The sequence below is a fragment of the Astatotilapia calliptera genome, chromosome 5, assembly GCF_900246225.1.
Source record: "Astatotilapia calliptera chromosome 5, fAstCal1.2, whole genome shotgun sequence".
Taxonomy (NCBI): Eukaryota; Metazoa; Chordata; class Actinopteri; order Cichliformes; family Cichlidae; genus Astatotilapia; species Astatotilapia calliptera.
The window spans coordinates 23,900,106-23,928,094 of record NC_039306.1 but is presented as its reverse complement, the minus strand read 5'-3'; the positions used below and the strand labels follow the sequence as shown (position 1 = coordinate 23,928,094).

Genomic DNA, 27,989 nt, shown 5'->3' with positions numbered 1-27,989 from the left:
AAGACTGACATTTGTTAACGGAAGATCATCAACAGGCTGCACAATGAAACAGTCATACCAGATTTTCCTTTCGTTTAGTTCTTTGAGTGCTTTTGTTGAACGACTCGGAACTAACTTTGCAGTCAACAGGCATCACGTCACTACCTCAAAATAGCGCATCTTCTGGTTTACACGATGTAAAAACTACATTTCCCACAAGGGCGTTTTGCGCTTTGCCATTGGCGGTGGCACAGGTGACCGCGGACGCTCTGAGTTGTGACAACTTGACCGTCAAAACGAAAACAAATTGGCTAAGTGTCATCGGTTACACACGCGCTGTCGGTGTGTGGAAATACGGGGAAAGTCAAACCTTTTAAACCTTGGTTTAAAACTCAGCTTGTGATAGTTTCTGACGGACTTGGTGCCAGAATATATAGAAGTGGCCACGCACCTTTTTTTTCCTCCTGAGCTTGACTCTTATTTTGTACTGTCTGACCTTCAGAGCGGGTAAGTTAGATTTCACCAACGCTACTGAAACTGTTAGCCTCTGCTGAACCGCTGCTGCCTCTAGAAACCCCGTGAAAAGAAAAGACAAGTGCGCGTTTCTCTTTCAACGCAAACTTGGGCGATTTATCGACTTAAAATGGAATGGATTAGATTGAACTAATTGATTATGTAGCCCTTTTGGCGAAATAAAAGGCATAATTTCATCAAATTAATACAAAAATGAATTGTGCATACAGGCTACAAACAGAAATTATACAGGACATTTGTTCTACTTACGTAGTTTTGCCGCCTTGAATATATTTGTAGAAAGATTTGAGGTGTTCATGACACATTTCAGAATTTATTGCGTTAAATATTTTTGTACGTGTAGTTTTAACCATAATTTAAATATAAAGACACATTTGCCATTGTGATGAAGACCCTGGAACCACTAGTTTGCAGTGCGCTGCACCACTTTTTCCCTTTTACTGTCCTCTGCGAGTCTGCTGGGAGTTGCCTCTCTTGCCATTTATAAGCTGCAGCCAGACCGGTATCAGTAACAACACCTCAGCCTTGGGGTATGCTGCTATGTATAAGTCTGTGACTGTACAGACTGTATTACTGCTCTGCTTGTTAAAGTACTTACCTTTAAAGTTATGCAAGGTGCCAACGTGATGAAGGCATCCCTGATTTATGCAGCCTTTTCTCTCAGCACAGAGCGCTATTCCTATTTCCATGTGTGTGCGCGCATGTGCTGTATGTATGTTAAGTGGAAAGTAGAGTTTAGCATGACAGTTGCTGTCTGGTAATGCAGCGATAATAGTTGACTCTAAAGGCGCATGCGTGGTTGGGTTTAACAGTCGTTTCACCGTGAAGTTTTAGCTTGCTTTTTCTGGACTGTGGTTAAACTGTTTGACCAACAATTTACTTAGATAGATATGACGTTCCCCAACTAAAGGTGAAATAAATTTAGATGAAGCAACTTATTTAAAAAAACAGATTCACATCAGCAGAATAATGTTTAGCATCAGCAACCCCTTATTTATTTACCCAACACCTTGGCTTCACATACTCCCCCTCCCCCCCATCCAGACCATGGGTGCAGTGGCTCAATGCCCCCCTCCTGCCTGAGAACATGTTTGCGACTCTATATTACACCATCAACGTTTGGCATAAGACTCTCTTCTGTGACCCTTGGTCTCTGCAATCATACATACTGTTCCCCAGAGAGCAAAGTCGCAGTGGAAATATCAGCAATCTGTTTGTATCATCTTTTGGGTTACTGCTTAAATTCATTTGTCTTTCCAGCTTCCATCCTTTCTGCATGTCTAACAAATCTGTGAAGCTTGGGTTAAGGGGAAATGCAGTGGGTTCCTTTTATTTGCGCTTGCCTTGAATCACTTCCAGTAAAATGAGTTTTGCGAAAAGGCATCAATGAGGTCAGGGTTCATCGTGATACGTGAATATATGCACATGGGTTTTGATATAGAAGACAGGGAGAGCTGTGAGGCAAGAGGATGTCTGTCTACATGTTACTGAAACACAAAAACACCCACAGATAAGTATGCATGTGACTGGATTTAGATCCGACTATGGGAATAATGTATAATTTGAAATATGCTTGATTAGAAACTTTCTTTTTTCCTTCTGCCTCTGTCTAGTTTACCTCTGACTATCTTTGTTTCTCTCTCATGACTGTGACCATGACTCTGTAACCAGTCAGAAATGATGAAAAAACTGGGCATCAGCATGGACAGATAGCATAGCTGTAACTAATCCAGTCTGCATGCCAATGAACCATTTTAATTGAATTATTGCCTTGTAATTTTATCACATGCCTTTCGGCATGTTTACATAACGGAGATTATACTGCTTATTAGCTAAACTTTCAAATAAATGATGGATTGCTGGAGATATATCTACATAGAGTCAATTGATATTGAAACTAAATTTATAAGATTAAATGTATTCATGTGCAAGGTGTCTGTGTAGCTGTTTAGACTCCTTTTGAACAAGTGTAGGCACACAGATAAGAATGGGACTGAAGGTCATCGTGAAACCAGCAGGGTTATGTAGTGCACACAATACGAGAGGGGCCAGGGTTATTAAACGCACAGAGCTGTCAGGTCACTGTCAGCAAGGTCAGAGGTCACTGGTCACAGTATGCAGAGCAGCAGTAACCCCTGATAGACTGACTGCACTCTAATTCTCTCCAATAGCACAGCTGCCACCTGTTCAGACAGAGCAGCACAAGAACCCAAAGTTGTGATGGAAACATCACAGGAAATGTGACCACATCAAGTATTCTAATTAAGATTTCATTTTAGTATTTCTGTTCCCTGATTTGTGTTCAACTTGGCACAGAAAGGCACAAATTAGTACAATCATTGCATCCTGTGTGTGTGTGTGTGAGAGGGAGAGAGAGAAAGATGTTTTCGGCCTCATTGGGTATGTGTCTGCAGTCCGTTGGTGATGGGATTAATTTTCTTCAGGTAAACATAGGCAGGCAAGGTGTATACACACACACACACACACACACACACACACACACACACACACACACACACACACACACACACACACACACACACACACCCTTGCACTTGCACACTGAGACACACAAGCACAGTGGCTCGGTTAAATGGATGTACTCTAGTGTGAAAGAGCATCAGGTGTGTGTAAACACAGCTTCATGCGTTTGCCATATGGACAGTTCTCCCATGACCTACACAGCTTTCTCAGCTCTTGTCCTATCCTGGTGGTTTGTTGGGTTTTCCTTAGAGATAATAATTTAAAAAAGGCAGACAGAAATATAACACAAACTACTGCATAAGCTTTTCACTGAAGCTCGGAGTTTTTCTAGAAAACCACGGGAATGACAGCGTTTCATGTGCTATATGACAACATGACCCATGATCTCCCAGAGGTAAGTGTGGGTGGGGCGTTTTAGGGCATGTGCAAAATGTGTGACTCCACTTCCTCATCTTATCTTCATTCCACAGTTTCACATCCTCTTTTTTTAACTGAGAGACAGTAGTGACAGGCTTGCTCAGTCTCATTTCTCTCTGTAAGAATCGCTGCTCATCTGCATCTGTGAGTTATACACAACTGGGCAGCTGCAGTGTGTGTTTCTACAGTTTTCTTATCATTGTGAACTGCAGTGATCAGTTGTAGTTGGTAGATATGTCTCTCTTAAACCTCATCTCTTACAGTGGCCCACAGAAAATGTTACAGTTACCTTTTATCTCCTTATTAAGATGTTTTTCAGAAATATTAAACATAAAGTTGCTGCACACTTAACACACAATGTGTGTGACATTTGAAAGTTGTTCACACAAATGGGAATGAATCAGTTATTGTGTTAAAAGCTTTTCTTAATAAAGGAAGGTATGTGTAGTAAGTGTGTTTAATGAATATGAAAGAATGTCCTTGGTAGTTTCACTTCTTTCAGGAAGCTAACAGTTGAAGTGCATTGTGAAATTAACACAAAAAATATAGATTTCAAGGTTCAGTGAAGCACTGATGATAAAAGATAAGTGTTGTATCTGCTACTATTTAAGTTGTGCACAAACTCTTTCCATTTATAATCGTCTTCAGTGCTGTGAAAAGTAGTTCCAGCTGAACAGTTCAGTTCTTTACTAGGAACTTTCACATGTACTCCACAGACTGCTTCCTTAATGTTATGCCCTGTGGGCTCCTCAAACAGGTTTTCATAATGTGATTCCAAGTGTTGTTGCTATTGACTGTACTTTGAAACCACTGGTGATTTGAAAACACAAATCTGCTTTCTCAAGATTATCTCACCAGCATTTTTTAGCTTAGATTTCAGGCTAGTTTTAAGGCATAAAAAAGATCCAGGGAGAGTATTTATTGACTCACTGATGACTCATGATGACATATTTATCCATATTGGATGCATAATGGATGGATGCATCTTCTGCCTTTGACTAATTGTCGTTCGGAAATGGCTGATATCCCAAATTCCTGGAACTTATTATCATCTTGTGTTGACCTTACTTTTTCATCTAGGCTCAGAAATGTTCAATCCTCCTCAGCTTGTACCTTTTTGGGGTCGGGGTGGTCATACTGAGCTCCACAGTGGCGTCACATTGCTTTTCATGTTTGTACTTGAAGATTTAAAACAACAATATTTTACTCCCTCAACAGCATATCTGAGTTAAATTTGCCCACTATCCCCTTCAAGGTCAGCTCATTGTGAGGTGCTGTAAGTGTTCCAGCACTCCTGCTCCTGCTAAGCTTGGATCGCTCCTTGGAAGTCCCATTTTGACCATTTCTAGGCATGCATTTGCAGTGCCCGATAACAACTGTTCAACTTGAATGTCATTTTAAGGAAGAATATGGAGTCAAACGGAGTAGTTCTGATTGTAAACAGCTCAAAATGAGCTGAGCCTGTTCTCTAAGTTCAGGTAATTTGAGCCAAATTTTCACTGACAGACATTTGACCTTCAGGGACAAATTTACAGTGACAACTTGTGAATTAAATAAAATGACATGGACCTGGTGGCGCTACTCACCTCATGATCTCCCTTCCACTCTCCCATTTAAGACCACTGTTCGGTCTTTGTGTCAAAAAAGAGAGGCCAGTGTCCCAGTTACCCATGATGATTAGCAAAATGATAGCTGGGTCCGTCTGACTCAGAGGTTGATGTTTGCTGTTCACGAAAGTTTGAGGTTCATGATGAAACTGCAGACAAGCATGGTACTTCCAGGAAGTGATTTAAAAATAGCAGGACTGCTGGAAATGGTGCAGGTCTTCACAAGGAGCCAAAATTAAATCTGGTATATTTTATATGCCTTATGGATTGAGTTCAAGAACTTTCTTTGAATTGTACCTTGTGCAGCTTTCAGTTATGAATTGAATACAAAAAGATACTCAAATTCCAAGTGATTATAACTTGATTCCTTAGATATTTTCTTTCCCCTTGCATAATGCTGTATGTTATATAACCTGAAGGTGGTTGGCTTCTCGCTGTCATTCCCAAAACACTGGCATATTCAGTGTTTTGGGAATGACCAGGGAAAAATCCTGAGTGAAACAAGCATGTATAAATTAATCCTAGTAATTTAATAGCTGCGTTTTTGTTGTTGTTGTTGTTGTTGTTGTTTTTGTCTTTCTTTCTTAGGGCTGGTAATAGTCTATGGAAAAATCTTTAGATTATTCTTTGATAAAGTTATATACAGCATCAAGCTGTGTGTGGGTGTCTTTGTATAGATAACATTCCTTTGTCTATACTGTTTAAATAAAACTTGTCTCATTTTTGATCAGAGGACAAGAAATGCATTCTGATCGGAAACGCAGTCTTGTGCACATGTACAGGCACGTTCGGTTACTTTCCATCACTAACTAAGTTTTTCAAGAGTTTTCTAGATTGCATTACAGCGATTTGATTTTTTTTGTACTCAAGGTGGTCATTAAGTTTGTGTGTGATAGCCAAAGTCAAATTAAGTTCACTCACTCACTCACGTGTGTGTGTGTGTCTTTGCCTTATCTCTCATCTCATCTCTAGATTGCCTTCCATTACATTTTCCCCGCATATGATGATGTTCACCCATGCAAAAAGAAATGTAGTGTAGCTGGTTGCTGGTTGGTTAGTTACTGTACTACCCACTCTTAAATTCACAAACAGAGACCACTACTTTTGTTTTGTCTATATTATTAGTGTATATTTTAAATTCTCCAACAAGAAATGGGATTGATTTAAAATAAACAGCTATTTGCTTCATACACGGTGACTGGAATATCATGACGTTGTTGCCTGTAAACTGTAAACGTGTATATTTCTTCAAATTAGAGTTGTAATATCCCATATAATTTATAGCATGTGACAAGTATCATTAAACCACAACAACACTCCTATTAGTCATACACACAGCATGGGGTCACCTCGGGCCAAATGATGTTATGTGCATAGTCGGGAAGTGCTGTGGGTTCTGTTTTTTCTTTTGTTTTCTTTTTCAAAGAGTTTCAGTTATTTAGTGTTTTTAACGTAAAGCAACTCTTACATAAGTGAATATTGGTTTCGTCAGATGCTGTGGTCTGCAAAATCTTGCAAACATCACTTTGGTTACCAAAAATATCATGTGTCATGCTGGTATAGTGGTGTGGCGCCACCTTCTCCCTTCCAAAAGAGATTTTAATCACAACAGACTTCCTGGTTAAATAAAGCTTAAATGGATTTAAAAAAAGAAAGAACCCCCCCCCCCCCCCCAAAAGAATGCATTTTAAAGTTCTAAAATAGTTATATTTTATTATTTCTTGATACATCTTACACAAAAGCACACACAGGTGAAGTTACAGGCTACATCCAGCTTCTCTGACTTTCCTGGCATATTTACGGCCCTGTTTTATCCTACATCAATAGCACACAGTATAGGTATAAGTGAGCATAGCCAGGTCAGACTTGATTCAAACATATCAAAACACGTGTTTTAGACTTTCAGCAGAGCCGCAGTACTGGTCTTTATAGAGTAGACAGTATCTGGCCCCAACTGTAGTGACTGAGGCACTAAAAAATGGGAAACTTGCGTATCGACAATGGAGAGGGCCTTGATTGGCGTATGTATGTTTGCGTCAATGTATGTGAATCCTTGAAAGGCCGTTGTAAAAGGGTACAAGGCTGTCATGGTCAGAGATTTTCCCCCCCCCCCTACTCCTACTGAAATTAGTTACCATTGGTAGCCTAGAACGCAGTTTCTCTGGCCAATAAGCTGAGGACCCTCATGGGTCCTGCCCCTGGACGAAAATAACCCAGTAAATACACTGTGGGCACTATGAGAACTGGAGCTGGCCTACTGTTTAAAGCTTTGTGTACAAACAAGGGATTCTTGTCAGCTGGGTGCTGCTGAACCATGCTGGCCTGTGTCCTCCTCTGTTGTGTTAGGAACAACTAGCATAGTGGCCTGTTTTTCCTTATTGAGGCATACCGGGTGTGGAGAGGTTGGAAGTGTTTGCATGGAGGGATGTAAATAACTGGGTTAGATACAGTGTTATTAATTGCAATAGTCCTTAACATAAGAGATTTTCAGATGAGTACTGCCTCTTTACAATAGTTTTATGGGAACATCTATGTGAATATCAATGGGGAATATCTTTAAAAACATGATACTGTTAGCCAGATCTGTACACGATACTGTTGTTTAGTATGCTATGCCATGAATTTATTCTAATATTAGTTCAGGCGATGATGCTTGAACTCATCACTCAGAGTCTGTTAAAAATCCTATCCATAAGTCTTGATGCATGCTCAAGCATCCAGGTAGGGAAATCCCAGAAAGTTGATTCTGTTCATCTGGATGTAGCATTTTCAATAAGAGGAACGTTTCGTCACTCATTCACAGGACTTCTTCAGTCAGCTGACTGCAAGAAACTGATAGCACGGCCCATTGGTAATCAGTGATGCTAGTTTTGGTCATTATGCAAATGTACTGTTTTTAAGATTGGTGAAACCTGCAGTCAGCTGACTGAAGAAGTCCCTCGGATGAGTGACAAAATGTTTCTCCCACTAAAAAAGCTACGTCCAAATAAACAGAATAAACTTTCTGGCATATCCACAAGTATTCTGTTTCCTTATTTTTTTGTCTGTCTGGTTGTTGATGGATACAACGTACTTGTGTATATGCATTTTATTGAACGTGAGATTTTGATGTTCTTTACTGTCTTATAGAGAGCCGCCTTCAGGAGCCATTCATCCATAATATCTCATTAATGACAGAAATACATGGATATTTCATATAGGTTTAAGTTTGCAATACTCTGCTGCGCTACTTCAGAAAACGTAAACCCTCATTGGAGGCAGTTTTTTGCTGGTCAGATCTTATGCCTGTAAAGCTACCACTAGTGTTTCAGATGTTTATTTGGATCACATTTTAGCTATGTGTGATGTATCCTGTGTGTGTTTTTTTTCTAAACATAAATTAAATCATACCTGAATAATGCAGAGATCACAGCTTTAGAAATCCATGGCTGTGTTTCATTTATTAGAAAAAGTCAGAAAGCTGTGGAAACAACACTGAAAAAATGCAGATCATCAATGTTAATGTTTTTGTGTGCTTTTTTGTTTGTGTGGTGTGGTTTTAGTGTGTGGGTGTTCAATTAAAGAAGTAAATGTGCTGATTCATTGCCCCATAGGTCATAAAAACACAGTGACCTGGTAGATAAAATAAGGAATTGCATTCAAATTGCGCACGCATATGTGTAGGTGTTGCTGTATGCAAATATTGTGCACTGAATTAAGAAGAGAGGCTGGACTGAGGAGGAGCTGCCCAATGGAGACAGAGAGAGAGAGAGAGAGAGAGAGAGAGAGAGAGGGAGAGAGAGAGAGAGAGAGAGAGAGAGAATGAAGAAACTAAAAGAGTTAGCTAGACACAGGGATCTCCTTGTTGTTGGCCCAGACGATTGCATTCAGGGTAATTTAGGGGAAGAGGAGGGAAACAGCAGGAGGAGGAGGACGTCTAGGAAGCTGAGCTGGTGGTTAGAAAGGGGGCAGAAGGTGACTAATAGTGACTGACACTGTACTTTAAGCAGTTCTGTTGAGGAAGGGGTGGCATCACAATCAGTGGAGCAGCACATGTAAGCTCTGGTTGGCTGAGCAAGCAAACGGCTCATGGTCTCTGTCAGTGTGTTTACTAACACGTGGAGGAGCTCATTTCACCTGGATACACTATGCTGTCTTTGGAGTAGTTGGAGAGTTTCTGGTAAGAACCTGAAGTTTAACTATACTGAACTATATCCATTGTTGTGTGTGTTTCGTGGTGCCTGGCTGTTGACAGCTGTCACCCTGAGTTCTGTTCGTGCTTACTATGAAACATGTCTGAACATATTATGTGCAAAGTATTTTTGTAAGAGGCAGAGGAACAGAAACACTTACAGCAACAGAAACCACTTTAGATCTGGTCTATTATGGCCCAATTTTAACGTACTGTCTGTGACTTTTAAAAAAGAAAAACGAAAGAAAAACGAAAAATATGATTGAGCAGCTTTGAAGCGTTGTTTAGCATTGTGATCGATTATGGCAGAGGGCAGTTAATCTTAGCTGAACTGCAAGCATAAAAAGAAAAAATGATCAGTGGAGGCCAGACTTTCAGAAGGTTTTCTGTGATGGGTTATCCTCTAGTTTATAAGTTAGACTGCACTACACCTGCTCTTAGAGATGCTGGATAAAAGTATTATAATTTGCCCTATAGTGCCCTACTGTCTGTGTTTCACTTACATAATCTCTATATGGCTTGTGTATAATTCAGGTCTCGTGTCTGTTTAACCAGTTTGGTTAGATGAAATAGCTTAACTGATTTTAGATTAGACAGCGTTTGTTTTATTGTAGGTTTTTTCTTCCCTTCCTTCTAGGAGTTCAAGTGCTGTATGAGAGTGGCTGTCAGTGTCAAACAATTGCAAAGTTTTTGGTGTAAACTGTTCCTTACTCCTAATTTTTAAAAAAGTCATGGCTTAAAAAGTTTTCGTTTTTTCCATGGCTTGCCTGGCAAGGAAGTTGCTTCACCGCCAACAGAACTAGGAGTTGTGAAAACTCATGGAAGGAAAGGGGAAGTAATGCGTTGTGGTTTTTATTGATGATGCTGGCTCATTGTCCTTCCTATATCTCTGTGTTGTACAATAGATACTGCGGAGAGCCTGCTGTTGTTCTTTCCGTGCTTTTTTTCACAGTACTCTCTGCTCTGTGATCACTGCAGCTGAGATTCGCTGTGCTCAGGGTCTCTCTTGAGCGACTATAAATAGGCTGTTGAATGTGACAGGCATTGTGATTCAGGCACAGTGTTGATGAGTTATGGTGATTCATTTAGATGACCTTCTGAAAGTTAGCCACTGAGTAGAATCACTCAACCTTCGCACTTCATCTTGGTAAGGAGATGGTAATAAATTACACAGATGTTTCTATCCACGTTACATTTACAGTCTTAAGACTCCTGACTATGTTTGAGTGGTTATTTTGCATCATATATACTCTTTGTGTGTGTGTACCATGTTTAGATATCTTTGTGATGATCAAAAATTGGAACGCTACTATACTTGTGGGGACCACCAGTCCCTTATGGCAACAAAATGCCCGTCCCCACGAGTTTGAAGACGTTTTTGAGACTCAGAATGTGGTTTTGGTGTCAGGGTTACTATTAGGTTTAGGCTAAGGGTTCAGGGATTCATTTTTGATGGTTAGCGTTAGGGTAAGCGGCTAGGGAAAGCAGTATGTCACTTAGATGTCCTCACTAAGATATTAAAAGTGTGCGTTTTGTATATGTGTGTATATTAGATCCCTTTTAACTCTAACCATGATATTGTGCAATGTTTTGATATTTCCTTGGGTGTGCATCCCTTTTCATAAAAACCTTTACATCCTTGACGCTCTTACTTTAATGATTAAGGTGTTAAAATGACTGGAAACCAGGTATAGGAAATGCAGTGCCTGAAGAATGAGCCGAGGTGAAAAAACAACAACTTTCAAATCAGTTATTGAGAATATCTTCCTGTCGCATGTGTTTATACTTAAGCCTCACCATGGTCTGTTGCTTCACTTGCTTCCGCTATGGAAATTCTGCTTTAAGTGTGTGTTGCACACCTGCAGCTCCCCCTTCTTAAATACTTCACTGCTTCCTCAGCTGCTTTTTCACAACTGCCAAATTTGTATGCTTTATTTATAGCTGTTCATTTTATCTGTCAGTTCTCTGTTCAGTTTTACATTTTATAACCAATCATTTCTTCTTTTTCTTTTTGATTGTTGTTGTCTCTTGGTTCTTTCATCCCTTCATCCCATTGGCCATCGACTTTCTCCATCATCCAGACATGTAGTCAGCAGCATAAGCAGAGCACACACTACTTTGTGAACTCTTATTTACTCTCAAACAGGTAATTGTATTTTGTGTGTGTGTCTGTCTGCGTGCTGTTAAGATATCTTTTCATATTCTACCGTCAAAATCATCATGCCAAGTGTTTGTGGCACTGTGCTTCATTCAGAATTAGAAATAAAATCAGTGTGCCTATATAACCCCTGTATACTCTAACCATATATATTTATGTCACAGATATGTTGTGGTAACAGGGGTCTGCATGAAAACTGGCAAACACCGTAGAGCACTAATACACATGCAGGCTTACTCTTCATGTGCATGCCCTCCTCTCACCTGTACCCGCACCTACAGACAAAAACATGCACAAATGCATGAGGCTACGCACACAAACACAAACACATGAAGAAAACAACAAAAAAACACATCGTAGTTCAGGGGAACATGGTGTTCCTGAAAAGGAGAACAGAGAGCAGGGGTTATTTTAGCCATTAGCACAGGAAGACAGATAACTTAATGAGAAAGCCAGCGTTTGTGTTTTGACTTGAAATTATATTCTTTGGTTTTCCAAGTTTGGTTTGTGAAAACTTTAATGTCTTGTCATGAGGAAGGTTAAGCAGCTTTTGCACTACATTGTTGACGTGTTGGTGTTCAGAGCAGGGCTAGCCATGTTGCACTTCTTGTCTCTATGCTCACTAACTGTGCAGAACTGATTTGCACAGGTCCTACACTTGCTTTAAATAAAGTTTTACATGCTGTTATGTATATGCAGGTTTGACAACATACATGTGCACCATGCATGCATAGAGGTAGGTGTGTGTGTATGTACACACCCCACATATAACTGCTGGTTGCCAAAAAGGCCCTTCTTGGCTTTGCACAGCCACTTCTAAAAATAAACACTCCACAAATTAACACGCTGTCTCCGAGCACAGGTGCTATAGCCCCACACTGCCCCCACATTAGTGTGTACTTCTGTGTGTACCTGCTATGCTTCTGCCTGGAAGAAAAGCTGTCATCACTCTCTAAGTTGAATATATTACACACGTCTTGGATTTCTTGGTTAGCTGTCATTACCTAGCCATGTTGCCTCCTCACAGATGTATCTGATCAGCCTTTACTTTGACCTGATCTGAAAATGTTTTAATTCACACAAAGTACTGCAGTAACACATGCTTATGGTAGTTTAGACATGAAAGCTAGACTTTGGTTGAGATATATTTGTGTGACTAACGTGGCAGTGTTGGCCTCTGACCCGGGCTTCCTCCGCTCTGCATCCTACTACTGGCTGTCAGTGTTTGAAGTGAAGGGGTTGTGACATTACAGCGTCGGACACACAATAACTGCTCTGTGCTTCTACTGCGTCACAAATGCCCCCAGTTGATGTCAGGCAATGGGAAGGCCCGTGTGGGGGATCACACTGCCTGGTAGCAGTGTGTCACCATATGATATCAGGAAGTGACATCCTATATGATGAAAATAAGTGTGCAACATTTACAGGACATGTAGGTCATGGATCATGGCTTTGTTACACTGGGTGGATGTATGATACATACTTTGCATGATGAAATGGAGGAAGTGAAATGTAAACATTGCAGCAAACGCATCTGCCACTGTCAGCAGCTTTACAAACAAGGTAGATTTGGAATCCTTTTACTCGTGCATCGGGGATTCAAATGTGTGTCTTTGGGCCATTATTTGTGCCACGTAGCCTGGTTTCTCTACAAAGTAGACCATTAGGTTAAAGTCAAATCTAATATGTTTTTATAAGTAAAGCTTGTGTCTGCAAAGAGCTTTTATGGTCAACGACAACATACCCCTGTGCAACTAGCCCTTGTTATGCACAAGTACACACCTTGAGGACATTTACTACTGTCGCTGCAGGAAGGCTCCTTCTGTTGCAGCACTGCATCAACAGCTGTAAATCTTGCAGATTAAAGCAAGCTGGCCTTTAAGATCTGCCGGTTGGCCTGCCCTAAAGTCCAAGTTCTGGCACAAGTGTGTTTTGGAAACTGCATGTGTTTGAATGTGTATCTCTGCATGGGTGTGTGTTTTTCATGTGGGCCATCTAATGGGCACAAAGCAGGCAGTGTGTGCCCCCTCGGTTGCTGAAATGTACACTGTGGACAACAGGCGGCTTCAGTCCTTCTCAATAGGAGCTGCCCTTCTTATTGTACCTCGTGCACAATGAGCTTTTCTCTCTCTCTCGCTCTGTCTTTCTCTCTTTATGAGCATATACAGAGAATGGAGCAATCACATTCTGACTGATGCTGTGCTATTCCATCCCACATCACCGCAAGCACAAGATATTTGACTAGACACTGAGATGTAGCACTGATTTCATCACACCTTTATAAGGGCCAGAGAAGCTTAGTCACGCAGGGGCTAAACGCAAGTCACTGCAGAAGGGGAACTATCAGCCCAGGAACTCCCCAATCTATGCTAACTTTGTGTATGTGAGAGAAAAAAAGCAGATGTTGAAAGGGGTGACGGGTGTTCCCCTCATCTTTTTGCTCACATGATCACTTAAGAACAACAAGACCACATGACTTTGACATGACTGGAAATCATCCTCTATGTGGGGGAAAAAAAAAAATTATTTCCTGTCTTTTTTTTCATCATAACAAAACTAAAAGGGTCAAGTCAGGGTGACACCAGGAGTGTGCAAGTGATCCTTGTTTTTGCATTAGCTGCTAATGTTATGTGATTGATGCGCATTAGGTGTGAAAGTCAAAAGGTCATTGTAGTTGAGGAATTTTGATTCAAAAGATACAGCATGAAAGGTGGATTTTTAAGTGACATTTCAATTTGGGAACAGTCATGAGATGTATGTTTTTGGGGGGTTGTTTATTTTTTATTTCTTTGAAAACGTTGCACAACAGGCAGACAATGAATGGATGGTTAGATGAATAGATTTGAGAGGCTTGGCTGCTGGTGATGTGTCAGATTGTTCACTGATCCAGCTTTGCTTACTTGAGGCCTGATCAGAGACTGTGAATCAGCGAATGCTGTGTCAACTTGGTAAACAGTTTTTATGAGTATTCACCCTGCTTTTAAACATCTTTTAGAAATTGGATTTAGTACAGTTGATTCAGTGGGAACACAGAAATCTTGATTATTTATTTTTTTGAATGTTATAAATGAGATATTGCGTTGGTGTGACTACTACCTTGATTTAACTTAACTGAACAGAGGATTTAATCAACTTGGTTCTGGACTTCTTTTATAAGTTTAAATAGCTGTTTGTCCAAACCTTTACTAACTATTGATAATCTTGTTATTGTCAAACAATTGCATACATATACTAGCATAAATAAGACAAACTAAGGTAAGACTTTTGTTTGTTATTTGCAACAAGAAATGAATGCTTAAACTAAAGTTGAGAATCTGCTTCACTGTTAAATAAACAAAGCCAAAAAAATTGTAACATCACAAAGTCACAGGTCTGTTCACACGAAAGTATTGCACACAACTCCTCTTGTCTCACACCTCCCTTCCTACCACTGATGTTGCCATTAAACACAAAAGAATTAGTTTAATTAGGCTTTTCTTCAGAGGTTAGATGTGTTTCCATAGTCTAGTTCTTTGCAAATGATCTGTAATAGCGAGGTTACATTTTATGTTAATCAGATCATTTCTAGCTTCTTTCTATGTTACTACAATTTTTTCATTTCCCCCCCCCCTCGTTGTTTCTTTTACAGCTTCCACTACCTCTCGGGCTGGACTGTGGTGCATTAACGTCAGCTCGCCCTCCCCTGCCCCCCCGCCCCTCAGCCATGGCCTCACGCATTGGCTTGCGGATGCAGGTACAACATAACCTTCCACCGTTCAGTAAACAACATGCGGGAGTTTTGCTGGCTATTTATATCACTTTATATTTGTAATGTTGTGCAATGAATTTGAAACGTTTTTTTCCTTTTAAATGTCTCATAGCATTTTGATTGATAGATGGGCGTGTCTACCTATCTAGGTTTCATTAGGGCCTGATTTTCACTGCCATGTATAAGGTATAACACAGAGCCAAAAAAATAAAAAGAAAAAAACAAATTCTTGTTTTTTCTTTTAACTATGTCATCGTTTTTATATAGATGGATATAAATAGACGCTATTAATCCCACAGTGGTGTAAATGCCTTGTTGCAGCAGCACAAGGGTCAGAAAGAAAAACAATGAATTATTTATACACTAAAATATACTAAAAGGCAGGTCAGAGCTGTTGTTGTTGCTTTTTAATGGACATTGAAGCTTTTAAAATAAAGTAAATTTTAAACGGCTGATTATAAACTTTTACATACAAATCTTACAGTTTTCACAAGTCCTCACCGTGTCCCTTTCAGACACTTTGCACATGTACATTTGATAGTCAAACAATAGTCACGAGCATAGTTGGAGTCACTGCAGCCACTGTTGTTGTTACGATACCTACCGGTAGCAGCATGAAACTTACAAATCCCCTCATTCTAACATTGCGTGCTTCGATTGTTACCAGTGAACGGCTGTGGAATTAAAGCACTTTGAAATCAGATGATGATTGGAAAATATTTATTTTATGTGCATATTTTAAAGTCTGATTGCTGACTACTATTTTTGGGAAAATTCCACCTGGAAAAATGCCCTCCCCTCAAATTCAATTATAGCTCGGAAAAACTTTATGAAGTGAATCAGTAAAAAATAAAGATGCCCTTGAACTATAAGCAAAAAAAAAGAAAATCAAATTTGTTGTAACTATTGAAGCATGACATATGCTTCATTTGTTTCTATCATAGGCGATTCTGGTCAGCAACCTTCCAAAAATGTTGCCGGTTTCATTTTAAGATAAGATGCAAGCTGGTGTTGGTTACACTGTCTTTCTGGGTGGAGGATAAACACTAATGTGTGTGTGCATGTTTGTTTCCAGCTGATGCGAGACCAGCTGCAGCAGGAGGAGCAGCGTGAGCGGCAGCAGCTACAGCAGCAGCAGAATGCAGCCCTGCAGTACATGCAGAACCACATGGCTGGGCCACCTGCACCCACCCCAGCCATTAGCACTCCACAACATTACCAAAGCATGCAGGTCCCCATGGAGGTTCTGAAGGTCAGATATTCTTAAGATGCAAATGGCTTATTGTGATAGATATGTTTTGCTGGATTTACTCCCCACACAGCTTCTTTTTGACAGGACCGCTGCACATTATGCTCAAACAGAGTGTAGTAAAATGTCTGCGGCTCCCAGTCCACATGCAAACATGCCAAGAGAAAGCACTAAACGGATTTATGGGACTGTAAAATAAAGAAAACATGTTGGTCGAGTGTTTGAAAAATATGTCTCTATTTATCTAATTACATGTTATAGCAATAAAGCAATGGCAGGAGCATGCAGCTGGAGGTGGTCAGGTCTTCACTGAGCATTGTGGCCTCCCAAACAAGCAGCACTGACACACAGGCAAAAGTCAGGTTTAAAAAGAAAAAAAATAACTAAAAGAGAACAATGCAGAGGCGCGCCAAGCAGGTAGGAAGACACAAAGGGGAGATAAGAGTGGTTTGACACGTTGTGCAATAGGGCAGACAGGAGCGATAGATAGAGTCAGTCAGGGAGAGATAAAGCCGAAGTGACATTTTGCCCGATTCCGGAGATGCTTGTTGTGTGCGTTATTATCTTACATAATGTGTGTTTGCGAGTTTATGGGTTTGTGGAATACTCCATTATATGACATTGTGCATTTTGCAGTGAGAATTCATACATTGTGTAACTCGTATTGAATGCTCCAACTTGCTGCATTGACACTTTACTCCGTGCACATGCGTGCATATGTGGGAGAGGGGAATGGTGTTTATGAAATCACCACAGAGTTTAAAGTTGTCATTGTTCTTTCTGTAGATAAGGTAAGCTTCTCTATCGCTCCCTCTGAACCATACATGTAAATGCATACATGTAAAGAACTGTTGTTGGACCAGGTATTTACAAGGTAAACACAGTACAAATATCTATTGACTGAAAAGTTCACAGTTCATTTAATATAACCCTACCATGGTTATATAACAGAGAGCTGAGGGGGGGCTGAGGAGTCAAGTCTTTCTTTGTAGTAATGGCGAGCAAGCTTGCTCTCTCCTTTATTCTTTGATCTGAAGGAATGAGGCCAGTCCAATGCTCTGTGTGGCCACATCAGAGGATTCAGTGAGGCTTTACTCCTGTAGGCTTTACCACTGACTTAAACATACTATGTCCTAGTGCCATAACTGAGATAATGAGGTCTGAATCGCATATTCTGTGTTATCTTTTTAAATATTATTGGAAGGTAATAAGCTTATATTGTACATTAAATGTATGTTTTTATAATATCCCTGTGTGGTAACAGAAATAAGCGAACTTGCTGTTAGTCTTGCTTTTTGTTGCCACATATGTTGTGACAAAATAGAAAGAAGTACCCAAAAATGATACTTTGAGTTTCCAGCTGAATTAATAATAGAAAAAGAGCTGATTGCATTTTGTTTGTCCCTACTATAGGTACAGACTCACCTTGAAAATCCTACAGACTACCACATCCGTCAGTCTCGAAGACAGCAAGTGAAAGAATACCTGTCAACCACCTACGCTACCAAACAGGTATACGTTTGTCATTTTCTTCAGTCCGTCCATGTAGTATTGAAATACATCTGCCTATAGTATGTCAGATCTCTGTTCACTAATGCTGTAACACTCTCTTTCTCTGTGTGTTCCTAGGCGGTCAATGCAGTAGCGGGGCTAATACCACCCTCGCCTCCCACAAACATGGGACCTGCAGGGGGTTCAGCATCTGCACCCCCACCTCTCCAGTCCCCACACATGCGCACCGAGCAGCTTATGTCTGGCAACAGTGCCCCCAACAGCCCGATGGCCATGCTCAACATTGGTTCCAGCCATGAGAAAGAGGTAGATGTGTGGGCCGACAGTAGCATAAGCATAAACCCATAAACATTCATTCCTGGGCAGGTCATAAAGTACCATTTACAGGATCCAGACTGAACAAATATCCCTAAAATATGACTTAATTACACTCGTATATAAAATTATGAGGGTTGACTATTACCCCCAAAGTAACATCATCTCCACATTTTATGAAAGCACCATAATGATTTAATTGGTCTTTTGAAGGGTTAGAGGAGCATTTTGTGACTGTGCTGATGTTAATGTGTTGTGCACACAGTAGGGACATGGATGAATGTGTTGACTAACTGGCAATAACTGAGAATGGTAATCAGTGGGATTTAAATGCTCCATAATGGCCTTGCACCAGTAATTACAGCTTAAAAAGTGACAGGGAAGCAGCAGAATGGATGGCCCTTTGAACCTGTAAGACTTTGACCTGCTGTGTGCTTTTAGCATAACCACCTCTCTTCTGTCTCTCTCTAATCCTTTTAGATAGATAAGTAGTGTAACATGCATGTCCGGGGAGGTTACAATCAAGTTTCTGAGGCTTTAATCAATTGAGGAGGAGGGACAGCATTTTGTTTTTAGTTTAGTGTTTTCTAAGCATTCAAATGGTGGTTTTGGTTTGCTTCCCTCTCTTAACATTAGATAAAAACAGGTCACAAAAACATAATTAACACTTCTTTTTTTCCCCCCCCAGATGGATGAGGTCATTGATAACATCATCAGTATGCAGTCCAATGATGAGTATTTTCAAAGTTTCACTGATGCTGTCCAAATGTCAAACACAGTAAGTAGGAACAATACATATAACTAAGCTGCATTGCATCCAAACGTATGATTTTATTTACACATTGTGTAAGCGCACGCAGTTTGTTTTAAGGGACTCTTTGCATATTTAAATGGGTCATTGACTATAAAGGCCACAAAACCTTTACGGGCAAATTTGTCTCTGCTGATTTTATGCTGTGACACTACAGTGGTATTGTGGTAACAAAAACAAACAAGTGACGTATCTATGAAATGGTGCAGCAAAAGAGGTTTGGCCGCTCTGCAACAGTCAGAATTACTTTTAAAATAGATTTTTGCACTGAAAACATTACTGCGTCGCGTTATTCTGAAAATTGAAACCAAGCGTTACATAGATTTGTTCTCTGTATTACCACATGATTCTATAGCTTGAATGCACCACCTTAAAATAGAATAAGGAATTCCCAAGTGTTTTAATTAAGTATGATGTTCTCTGAAACCTGCGACCACTTCAATTCCAGCTCTGTCTGTACTACATGAGTCACAGAGCTGGATATGCCAGGTCATCAGTACTCAGACTTTTAAGTGCTTCCTATAATCATTGTTCTTGTGTGTGAAAAATGGCTCTCTTTATGGCAGTTGTTAATGTTCTTAGTTATTCTTAATGTTATCGGGTATTGCTTTGTGGTCGCTGTAACATTAGTGTTTCTAAGTAGAGTTTTCTCTAGATTTGATTCTGTATATTCTCATACGCTAACAATGTTTAATTGACTTAGTCGCAAAACATTCTGGCCCTGAATGATGTTGGGCATAATTAGAAACTGTAGGGCGGACATACCAGTTGGAAGACTGTACAGCACTTTGTGTTTGAGGGAGCAAACTCAGAAAATTAACAATTAAACTGGCAGCAGTTAGAGTTCAACTTGTTTACAAGACATTTGGAATGGGGGGGGAGAAGGGCGGGAGGAATAGAAAGGAGGAGGGAAAGGGGGGCGAGGGCAATTTGTGTAAGGGGAAAACAGGCTGAAAGTCCAGTTAGGGGAAAGTTCACTCCTGTTTGGTTGGGAGCAGAGGTAGAAGAGAGAAAGGAGCGGAGCTGCCGTGGTCATTCTGGCAGCACAGGAGCGGCAGTGCCATTCAGAGCTGCATGTGCTGCTTGTGCCTTTAGAGGGAAGAAGGGAGCGCCTTGGCACTGTAGGAGAAGGAGTTAGAGGATGAAGGAGATGAGTAAGACGTATGCAATTGTGGAAGTTATTGAAGGAGAACAGATTCAACTGGTAAGACAATGAAGCACTCTTGTTTATAATTCTTTGAGTTTTGGTTGGGAGTTGTTGGATTCCTTTCTTTGTCTGAATGAGTTATTTGAACCACAGTGACTCTTAAGTCCCAGCCTTGAGTGCCTGATTATCAGAAAGAGGAATAGCAGGGGTGGTGGCGTGGTTTTGTGTGCGTGCGTGCGTGCGTGTTTGTTAGCATGTGATGGCTGTTTTCTGCTGGACATGAATCAAAACTGTTGCACATTTAAGCTAATTTAAGATTACTCCTGCAGGGTGCACTCAAACATAAAGGTTGGCGGGACTTAGCTTCTGCATTCTCAGACATATTGTGTAGTTGTCCAACGTTTTCCCTGCTCCTGCAGCAGGTAGACAGGGAAACCTACAAAGTCTCCTGTTGCTTTATCTGATACTCATGTCAAACACTGATACAAGCAGCCAATACTGTCTTTTTCCTTCTCTTCTGTGAAACAGTTAAGCTTTTAGTAATTAATTCTGTACACATACATCTGACCATCTGCGTGCAGTGTCTGAGTTAACTGTGAGAATCCTGCATGATGTGTTTAATTGCTTAAATCACTATCACACTGATAAGGTGAACCGTGCTGATCAGGTTTAGATTGATTAAGTGAGAAGCCAGCACAATAAACTACCACAGGCAGAAACTCAGTGATAATCAAAATGTTAAAAAAAAAAAAAAAAAATCCAGCTTTACACCCAGCTGTCAGAACAGTGTGCGTGGAAGTCACCTGCTAATCCTAATGGGGATTAAAGCAGCAAACTCCATGGAATTCTTGGAATCTCAAAGTTTAGCAAAAGTCTGGAACACCCCTGAATGCCAGGCTCAAGTGAACAGTTTGACTTGTGCGTTGCTCCACTGAGCCATACTGAGTTCAAGTAGAATTTAGTCTTCAAATTGAATTAAATGGGCCTTTACTGGAGTGGAGAATGAAGGTGGTGTTTCCAGTCAGAATGTGGTCGCTGCAGAGGGACGAGGCAGGGAATTTGGGCTTATTAGAGTTGTGTGTTTTTGATTCAATAACTCAATCTGCCCAGATTTGTAATCGTGACAAGGTTTCAAATGGGCTTCTGTCTTCTTCTTAATATGATGTAGAAATTTTTAAAAAAATGTTACCTCTAGAAAACGGTTAATGCTTGAGATCCTACAAATTAAAAGTCTTTGGTATTTAACAGTGTGGGTAAACTTCAGTTCGGTTGATAATGTTATCATTTAAGTTAAAGTTTTACATTTCATATATTCTTTAGATCTTTTGTAAGAATTGTAACAAAAAAATCTAACTTAAATACATAGGTTTGCGTTTATATTAGTGAGTGAATATGTTTGATCTCACAGCTCAGACAGTAGCCAGCAGATTAAGCTATCTCATCCTTTGAGTTCTTTATCTTTCAGGCCTCATTAGCAGCGTCATATTTGCCCTTGCTTCAGGGAGTACGACACGGTTGCTTACAAGGCATAAAAAGTTCATCACGCTAACTAGATTGTACAATTAAAAGGAAATCACGTCTTTTTAGAAGTCCATAGCAAACTAAATCACCATTGTTATACAATGTCTAAAGTGCAATAGTGTGGAGACCACTGCACGAGTGTGAGTTCAGGAGCTGGTGAAAGCAGAGGAGAGAAATGAGCCATAAAGACAGATAAGATAGATGAGGTGATAGTCAATCATTTCTGTACTTGGCAGGCTGTTCTCAGGTGTGATATTACTGCATTATCTGCTGCTATCTGCTCTTTACATCACAATAAACATGAACAGTAACTTTATAAAGGTACTTACTGAGATGTTAGAAAGTCAGGTTTACTTAGTTTTCATTTTGATTAGTTTTTTTTTAATTCAGAAAATTGAAACCTTTGCTCATCTCCTATTTTTACTTTGCAAAGTATTTGTAAGATACTATGCATTTTCTAAATGCATGTGTGTGTGTGTCGTGTGTTTCCTTTGCAGCTCCCTCTTTCTAGCAGTCACCTAGATGTGTATGCAGGTCCTGGCATGAAGGGTCCAGCCATTGCTATGACCAGCAACTCCTGTCCTGCCAATCTGACCATCAAGCGAGAACTCTCAGGTGCGAAAGATGTTACAAAGTGATGCAGATTCTGTTGATCAGTGAAAACGTAGCGTGCGTTTATTGGCACTCTTGATAAGCTGTCTTTTTTGAGACGTGCCGCTTTCTCAGCCATTAGTTAATCACTTTTTGTTATTGCAAAGACGCAGAAGCCCGTGCGCTGGCCAAGGAGAGACAGAAAAAAGACAACCACAATCTGAGTGAGTCTTTCCCTCAGAATGCTATTTCCCTAAATCCTTTTTCCCTTTTTATTTTCTCACACTTATAATGTGCAGGCCTTCCGAAGAATTTGCACGTACCACATACATGCACACAAAGCATAATCTTTCCGATGCAGAAACAGTGTTATACGGCCCATGTGCTGATTTAGCTGACATAGTCCAACTACTGGGTGGATGGTTAACCTGGTAATTTCTGCTGTCCTTGCACTTAGGTGTAATTGCCTGTGACTGTGTGTGTGTGTGTGTGTGTGTGTGTGTGTGTGTGTGTGTGTGTGTGTGTGTGTGTGTGTGTGTGTGTGCTTAAATGTTTGCTTCTCTTTACACTTTTTGTATATTTCCAGTATCTGATCTATGCTATACATACTTAAAAAGTAGCATCTGTACAATTTCCTGTTCCTTATTTTAATGCCTTTGATTCACCTGCACAGTGATATTATCTTCAGTGTGTTTTTTCCTTTATGCTAATTTCCATTGGTCTTATCATTCTTCTGCAATAGTTGAAAGGAGGAGGAGATTCAACATTAATGATCGCATTAAAGAGCTGGGCACCATGATCCCCAAAACCAATGACCTGTGAGTTTCTCTTAGTGCACCATGTTTTTAAAGTAAATACAGATGTTGAGTAGTTACTGACATGAACTTACAAGTGAAAATTGCCTGTCTGCTCCCCTGTTTGCTTAGTGATGTGCGCTGGAACAAAGGCACTATATTGCGGGCATCTGTAGAGTACATCAAACGTATGCAAAAGGATGCACAGAGGACAAGAGAAGTAGAGAACAACTTCAAAAGGATGGAGATGGCCAACAAGCAGCTGTTGCTGCGCATCCAGGTAACACATTTGTACAGCACATGTCCAGAATCATAGAAAATGAATAATAATATTAATAGTAATAAAATTGCTTTTGTTCTTTCCCAACTGTCTAAAGGAGTTGGAGATGCAGGCTCATCTGCATGGCCTGCCCAGCAACTCTCCCTCTGGCCTGAACACGGGTGACATTATGGGTTCTTATATAAAACAAGAGACCAGCCTAGAGGAGAACCATTCTCACCCCCAGGCACAAGCACACCACCAGCACCAGCATCTACCCCATAACCAGGCTCATCCCCAGGCCCAGCAGCACCAGTTCCTCTCCCACACACACTTCCACCCTCAGGGCCAGGCCCAGCCCGAACCCAGGCAGCTGCCACCAGTCCCACAGCATCTCCAGCCTCAGCCTCCCATTCAGTACCCAGCTGTGGGCAGCTCCCAGCACTTTGACTTTGCCCAGTCGCTGGACTTGTGCGATGGGATATCAGGGTTTTCAGATGGCATGTCTGGGCTGGGTGACCTGGGTGGACTTGACGTCCAGGCGAGGAGAGGCGACCTAGGTTTCCTTATGATGGACGAGCCTTTGTCCCCTATGGGTGGAGACCCGCTGCTCTCAGCGATGTCCCCTGAAGCGTCTGTCGACTCCAGCCGCAGATCCAGCTTCAGCATAGAGGACGGAGACATAATGTAGACAAGCATGCATTCGCTCAGTCAAACACACGAGGTTTCGCATAGATTGTAGTAAACATAAATATCACGTTTGCAAAACACAAAATGCGTACATTACATACACAGAAATGATTCAGCCCCCAGACATGACATCATTTATATCACACAGTTTCAGGAAACACCAGTGACACTCCTTTGTGGTACATTTAACTTCCCCTCGGTGTCATTAGAGACAGTACACATTCATCACAAACATTCACGAGCGTATAAACCGACACGCACACATACACCTACACACATAAGTGCATGTGAGTTTAACTGAGCAGCTTAAAACTTTGCCCAACACACTGAGCATTTACAAGGTGTGAACCAGCACTGCCAGGTCAGGAGTTATATGGCACAATTGGCCTTGTTTCCATAAAGGTGGCCCTGAATCATAATTGCACAAGGGACAAAACACCCAGTTAATTAGACTGCCATTATCAGATACAAGAACAAACCAAGTGCATCATCACACACGAAGAGGACAAGTTATTTGCCCCTAACATCAGCTCCTTTTAGTAATCATAAACGATTGAATGAACAATAGAGAACAAAATGGAAATGGCTTTATGGCCCTGCATGCATAATTTATCTTGAGGGGATGCAGTGCAGTCACATTGTTCCCTTCCTCAGGCTGTTAGTTGGCCTCAGGTTTTAGCCGTTTGGTGTTGGACAAAACTTTGTGTTAGCCTGCTCAAGTGTCTATATGTATCCATATCTTGGGGAATATTGCCAAAAAAAACCCTGAAGTTTGCTGCAAAAGGTGGATAATTCAGCTTTTAGCAAAGGCCTTTATATTTACTTGTCGAGCTGAAATTGTCATCTTCTGAAAAAATGCATGCACAGGCAGTCACGTAGCGTTGCCCACCTTTATTTTTTAGCACCTCCAGCACTGTCGCAATCTTTACTCAACACTGTAAAGTCTGTTGACTTTGGAGTGGGGGTAGAGAAAACGCACTGGATGGCCATCAAAAATCTGGGGGCCATCCATTTCTGTGAGGTGTCAAAACACTCAGGTACTGTAACAGAATACACAAGCAGGCTTTTAAATAGAAGTGGATGTTAACCTGAAATATGTCAGGGCTGTAACCCCTGTCTGTTTGTGCCTTTTTACTTTTGCTGCTCCTCTTCAAAGGCACGTGTTTATGGGTCGGAGGTCTTCAGCTTTGACTCTGTATCACATTCATCTATACCTGTAAATGCTTTAGAAGTTGCTTCTGCATCAGTGTGACCTTGTAAGCACAGGAGATACAGTGATTTCCTCCCACTAAGTGACCTTTTAAGGTCTATATATAGGGCGAGGTGAAAGAAAGAATTGACATGTTTAAATAGTTTAATAGTTTGAGATACAGGATATGCAAAATTGCTGGCTTTGTCTGTCTGTTGGTGTCGCCATTCCGGTCATTCAGGCATTGGTAATTTATTCATGTTCCACACTGTTTCATCCAAGCGTCACCCAAAGCAAACCTGTGTATTCATTCAGACATGAAGCCAAAATGTTAAGGACCTGTCAAATTAATGGAACAGAGTGCATGTCTGAAGGAACTAGAAGTGTTAGTTCTGTCTGTCAGCAGCCGTAGGCTTGTCTTTATGACATTAGAACACACTTGCATGTATTTGTGGTCACACTCACTTCACAGACATGCACACTTTCACCACAAACGATCACTTAGGTATTACAGTACTCACAGGCAGGTGTGTCCATTTTTTTTGTTTCATTTTGTTTTTTTGGACACTGATGTGATTTTTATTATTTTTAGCTGTGTACCAAAACATATTCAAGTTACAGTTACAAGGGGTTAAGGTGCAGATTGTCAACTTTATTTTGAGGGGTTGAACAAAAATATTGCATTTACCTTCAAGAAATTACTGCCTTTTTTTATACACTATTTTCAGGGAGGCAAATTGATGTAACTGTAAATTCAGTTCTTTAATATCTTGTTGAGGTTCCTTTGCAGGCAATGACTGCCTTAAGTCTTGAACTCATGGACTAAAGCAGGGATTCTTCCTGTATTTTCTTTCAAAACTGTTCATCATCTGCTTTTTTTTTGCCAAACTTCTCCGGTACATTCTTCTCTTTTTTTTTTTTATCAGAATGTACCGAGCTTTCACTGCCTCTCTCAAGGTTTGTTTTGTTTTTGTACCCTAAGGCCGATCCGTTTGACTTTTTGAGCAACAAATTCCAAATGCAAATGCCACAGTTGAAATCATCTCCAAGACTTTTTATCTGCTTATACAATGAAGAAATGACTGTGTGAAATGGCTGTAATTCCTCACCGGCTGATGCAATATTTCTGTTTAGAGTCTGCACTGTAATAGCGTCTTTTCTTCGAATCATTTGTTGTGACTCGCAGAGGCAAGATTGTGAAAAATGTGCCACTGTCCACATATGCCTGGAGGTAACTGTAAATGAACACAAAGTGGAGTGAGGCAGTTTTTCAGAAGAGCCCACTGCTTCACTCTCTTGCCTCGAGATTCACATGAAGCTGCCAGCTGCAGAGGTAAAGCTCAGGTCTGCTGTTCAAACTGTCACCCAATGGTGATTCATTGCTCCAGCTGTCAAAGTGACGACTGGAGCAGGTTGTGCTCAACCTGTGTCGTATCTCTGCTGTGGTAGACCTGGGGCTTACCTTTGATTGATATAGTTTATGATCAGAACAGAAATCTATTTAGTGAACATACTTTCAAGGGGGTTTGTTTTTGATTAAAAGAAGTGTCTGTTTTCTTTATTATTTAGTTTGTTTATTGTATTTCCCAAAGCACTGAAAGAAATGACATTATTGTTTTTACTTTGTACATGGAAGAAATATGGAATAAGATTTACTTCAGATGTTTTATGCCATTTAAATGTATTTTATTTGTATTTGATATTTTAGTTCTATTTCAATTTTATTCCGAAACAACCCTTTCTTCTCAGAGCCATATTCAGGAGGTGTACTGTACAGGCATTTAAACAATGTTTTAACTGGAGTTGGGGAACCATTTATAAACTTCAAGATTTCAGCTGATTTTAAAAGAGATTGTGTATATTTCTGATGTATGATTGGGATTTTATTTATCTCTCTTTTCACTTTGAAATTTGGATCCAGACATAGATGAAGAGTGATTTTTTTTTTATCATTGGACTGAAATCAAGTTGCTCATTTGATGAATGTAAAGGCTTACCAGTAGTTCTTGTCAGACTGAAGAACATTGTTTTTATAGTTTATTTTTTTGCCCTACCTGCCTCCTGATTTTCTGTCTTTGGTTTCCATGGAGACTGGAAGCTGATTGACTTCAGTTAAACTAGGCCAGGGATTTGTGACTCTCCTGACGTTGTACCACTTTTTGTCATCATCTGGGGACGAGCCTTTTCCCGTCAGCTACAGTTTGACTGTTGTTGTTCAGTCATCCAACTAGAGCTTCTCAGGCTCCCTTTATTTTTCCACTAGAGGGCGCTCTGCAGAACAAAGGGGGAAGGTGGTTGTGAATTTAATGACGTTATAAAAAAATATTTTAGAACCCATACACTGGCTGAAAGTTTTATTTTCCTTTTGTTTTTTCTGACATGAGAAATGTGTGTGAGTGTTACTCACAAAAAAATATTTCTACGCAGCCCTTATTTTAGATAAAAATTAAAATACCCCTTCATTCCAAAACAGACACCACAGGTTTTGCCTTCACTGTGACGAATGAAAGTGTCTCTAAATTTGATGCTTGCGTGTGCCATTAGAAATATTCTATGTGCAACTTTTGAGTAAGGTGGAAACTTGAAGCATGCAATGCAAATCCACTGATAATGGACTTCAGCCTTTAGCAAAGTCAGTAGCATATTGTATTTAGCAGTTATTTTGAAATGAATATATGGCGTATTCACACATTGTGGATTTGTCAGTGGGCAGGAGGAGAGATTTTGTTTGTATACTCTGTCACTGGGTTATTTATTAAAAAATAATCATTCAAAGCAGTATTTTTATATCATCTTACAAAAAATATTTTAAA

The 27,989-nt window shown here is 40.3% G+C and overlaps 1 protein-coding gene across 5 annotated transcripts; it reads left to right on the top strand.

The window, feature by feature from the left end:
- Positions 1-8: 8 nt before the first annotated feature.
- On the top strand, positions 9-26,737 carry tfeb (transcription factor EB). Of its 5 annotated transcripts, none has more exons than XM_026168323.1 (12): positions 9-486; positions 11,274-11,338; positions 14,979-15,083; positions 16,174-16,350; positions 17,761-17,859; positions 17,977-18,165; positions 18,863-18,952; positions 22,151-22,268; positions 22,412-22,468; positions 22,987-23,062; positions 23,171-23,318; positions 23,416-26,737. In XM_026168323.1, the coding sequence occupies exons 3-12, from the start codon at positions 15,054-15,056 to the stop codon at positions 23,986-23,988; spliced, it is 1,557 nt and encodes a 518-aa protein (XP_026024108.1). In that variant the 5' UTR covers positions 9-486; positions 11,274-11,338; positions 14,979-15,053; the 3' UTR covers positions 23,989-26,737. The 5 variants fall into 5 exon arrangements, with proteins under 5 accessions (XP_026024108.1, XP_026024109.1, XP_026024111.1 ...); XM_026168326.1 differs by having other exon boundaries at positions 10-486; positions 22,418-22,468; XM_026168325.1 differs by lacking the exon at positions 9-486 and adding an exon at positions 9,163-9,180.
- Positions 26,738-27,989: the final 1,252 nt, after the last annotated feature.

Excerpts from the sequence above, each read along its gene's own strand:
- tfeb (XM_026168324.1), top strand. The coding sequence starts at position 15,054 with ATGGCCTCACGCATTGGCTTGCGGATGCAG. Across the intron at positions 15,084-16,173 it reads GCATTGGCTTGCGGATGCAG|CTGATGCGAGACCAGCTGCA; the intron begins GTACAACATAAC and ends GTTTGTTTCCAG. Across the intron at positions 23,063-23,170 it reads ATCCCCAAAACCAATGACCT|TGATGTGCGCTGGAACAAAG; the intron begins GTGAGTTTCTCT and ends CTGTTTGCTTAG.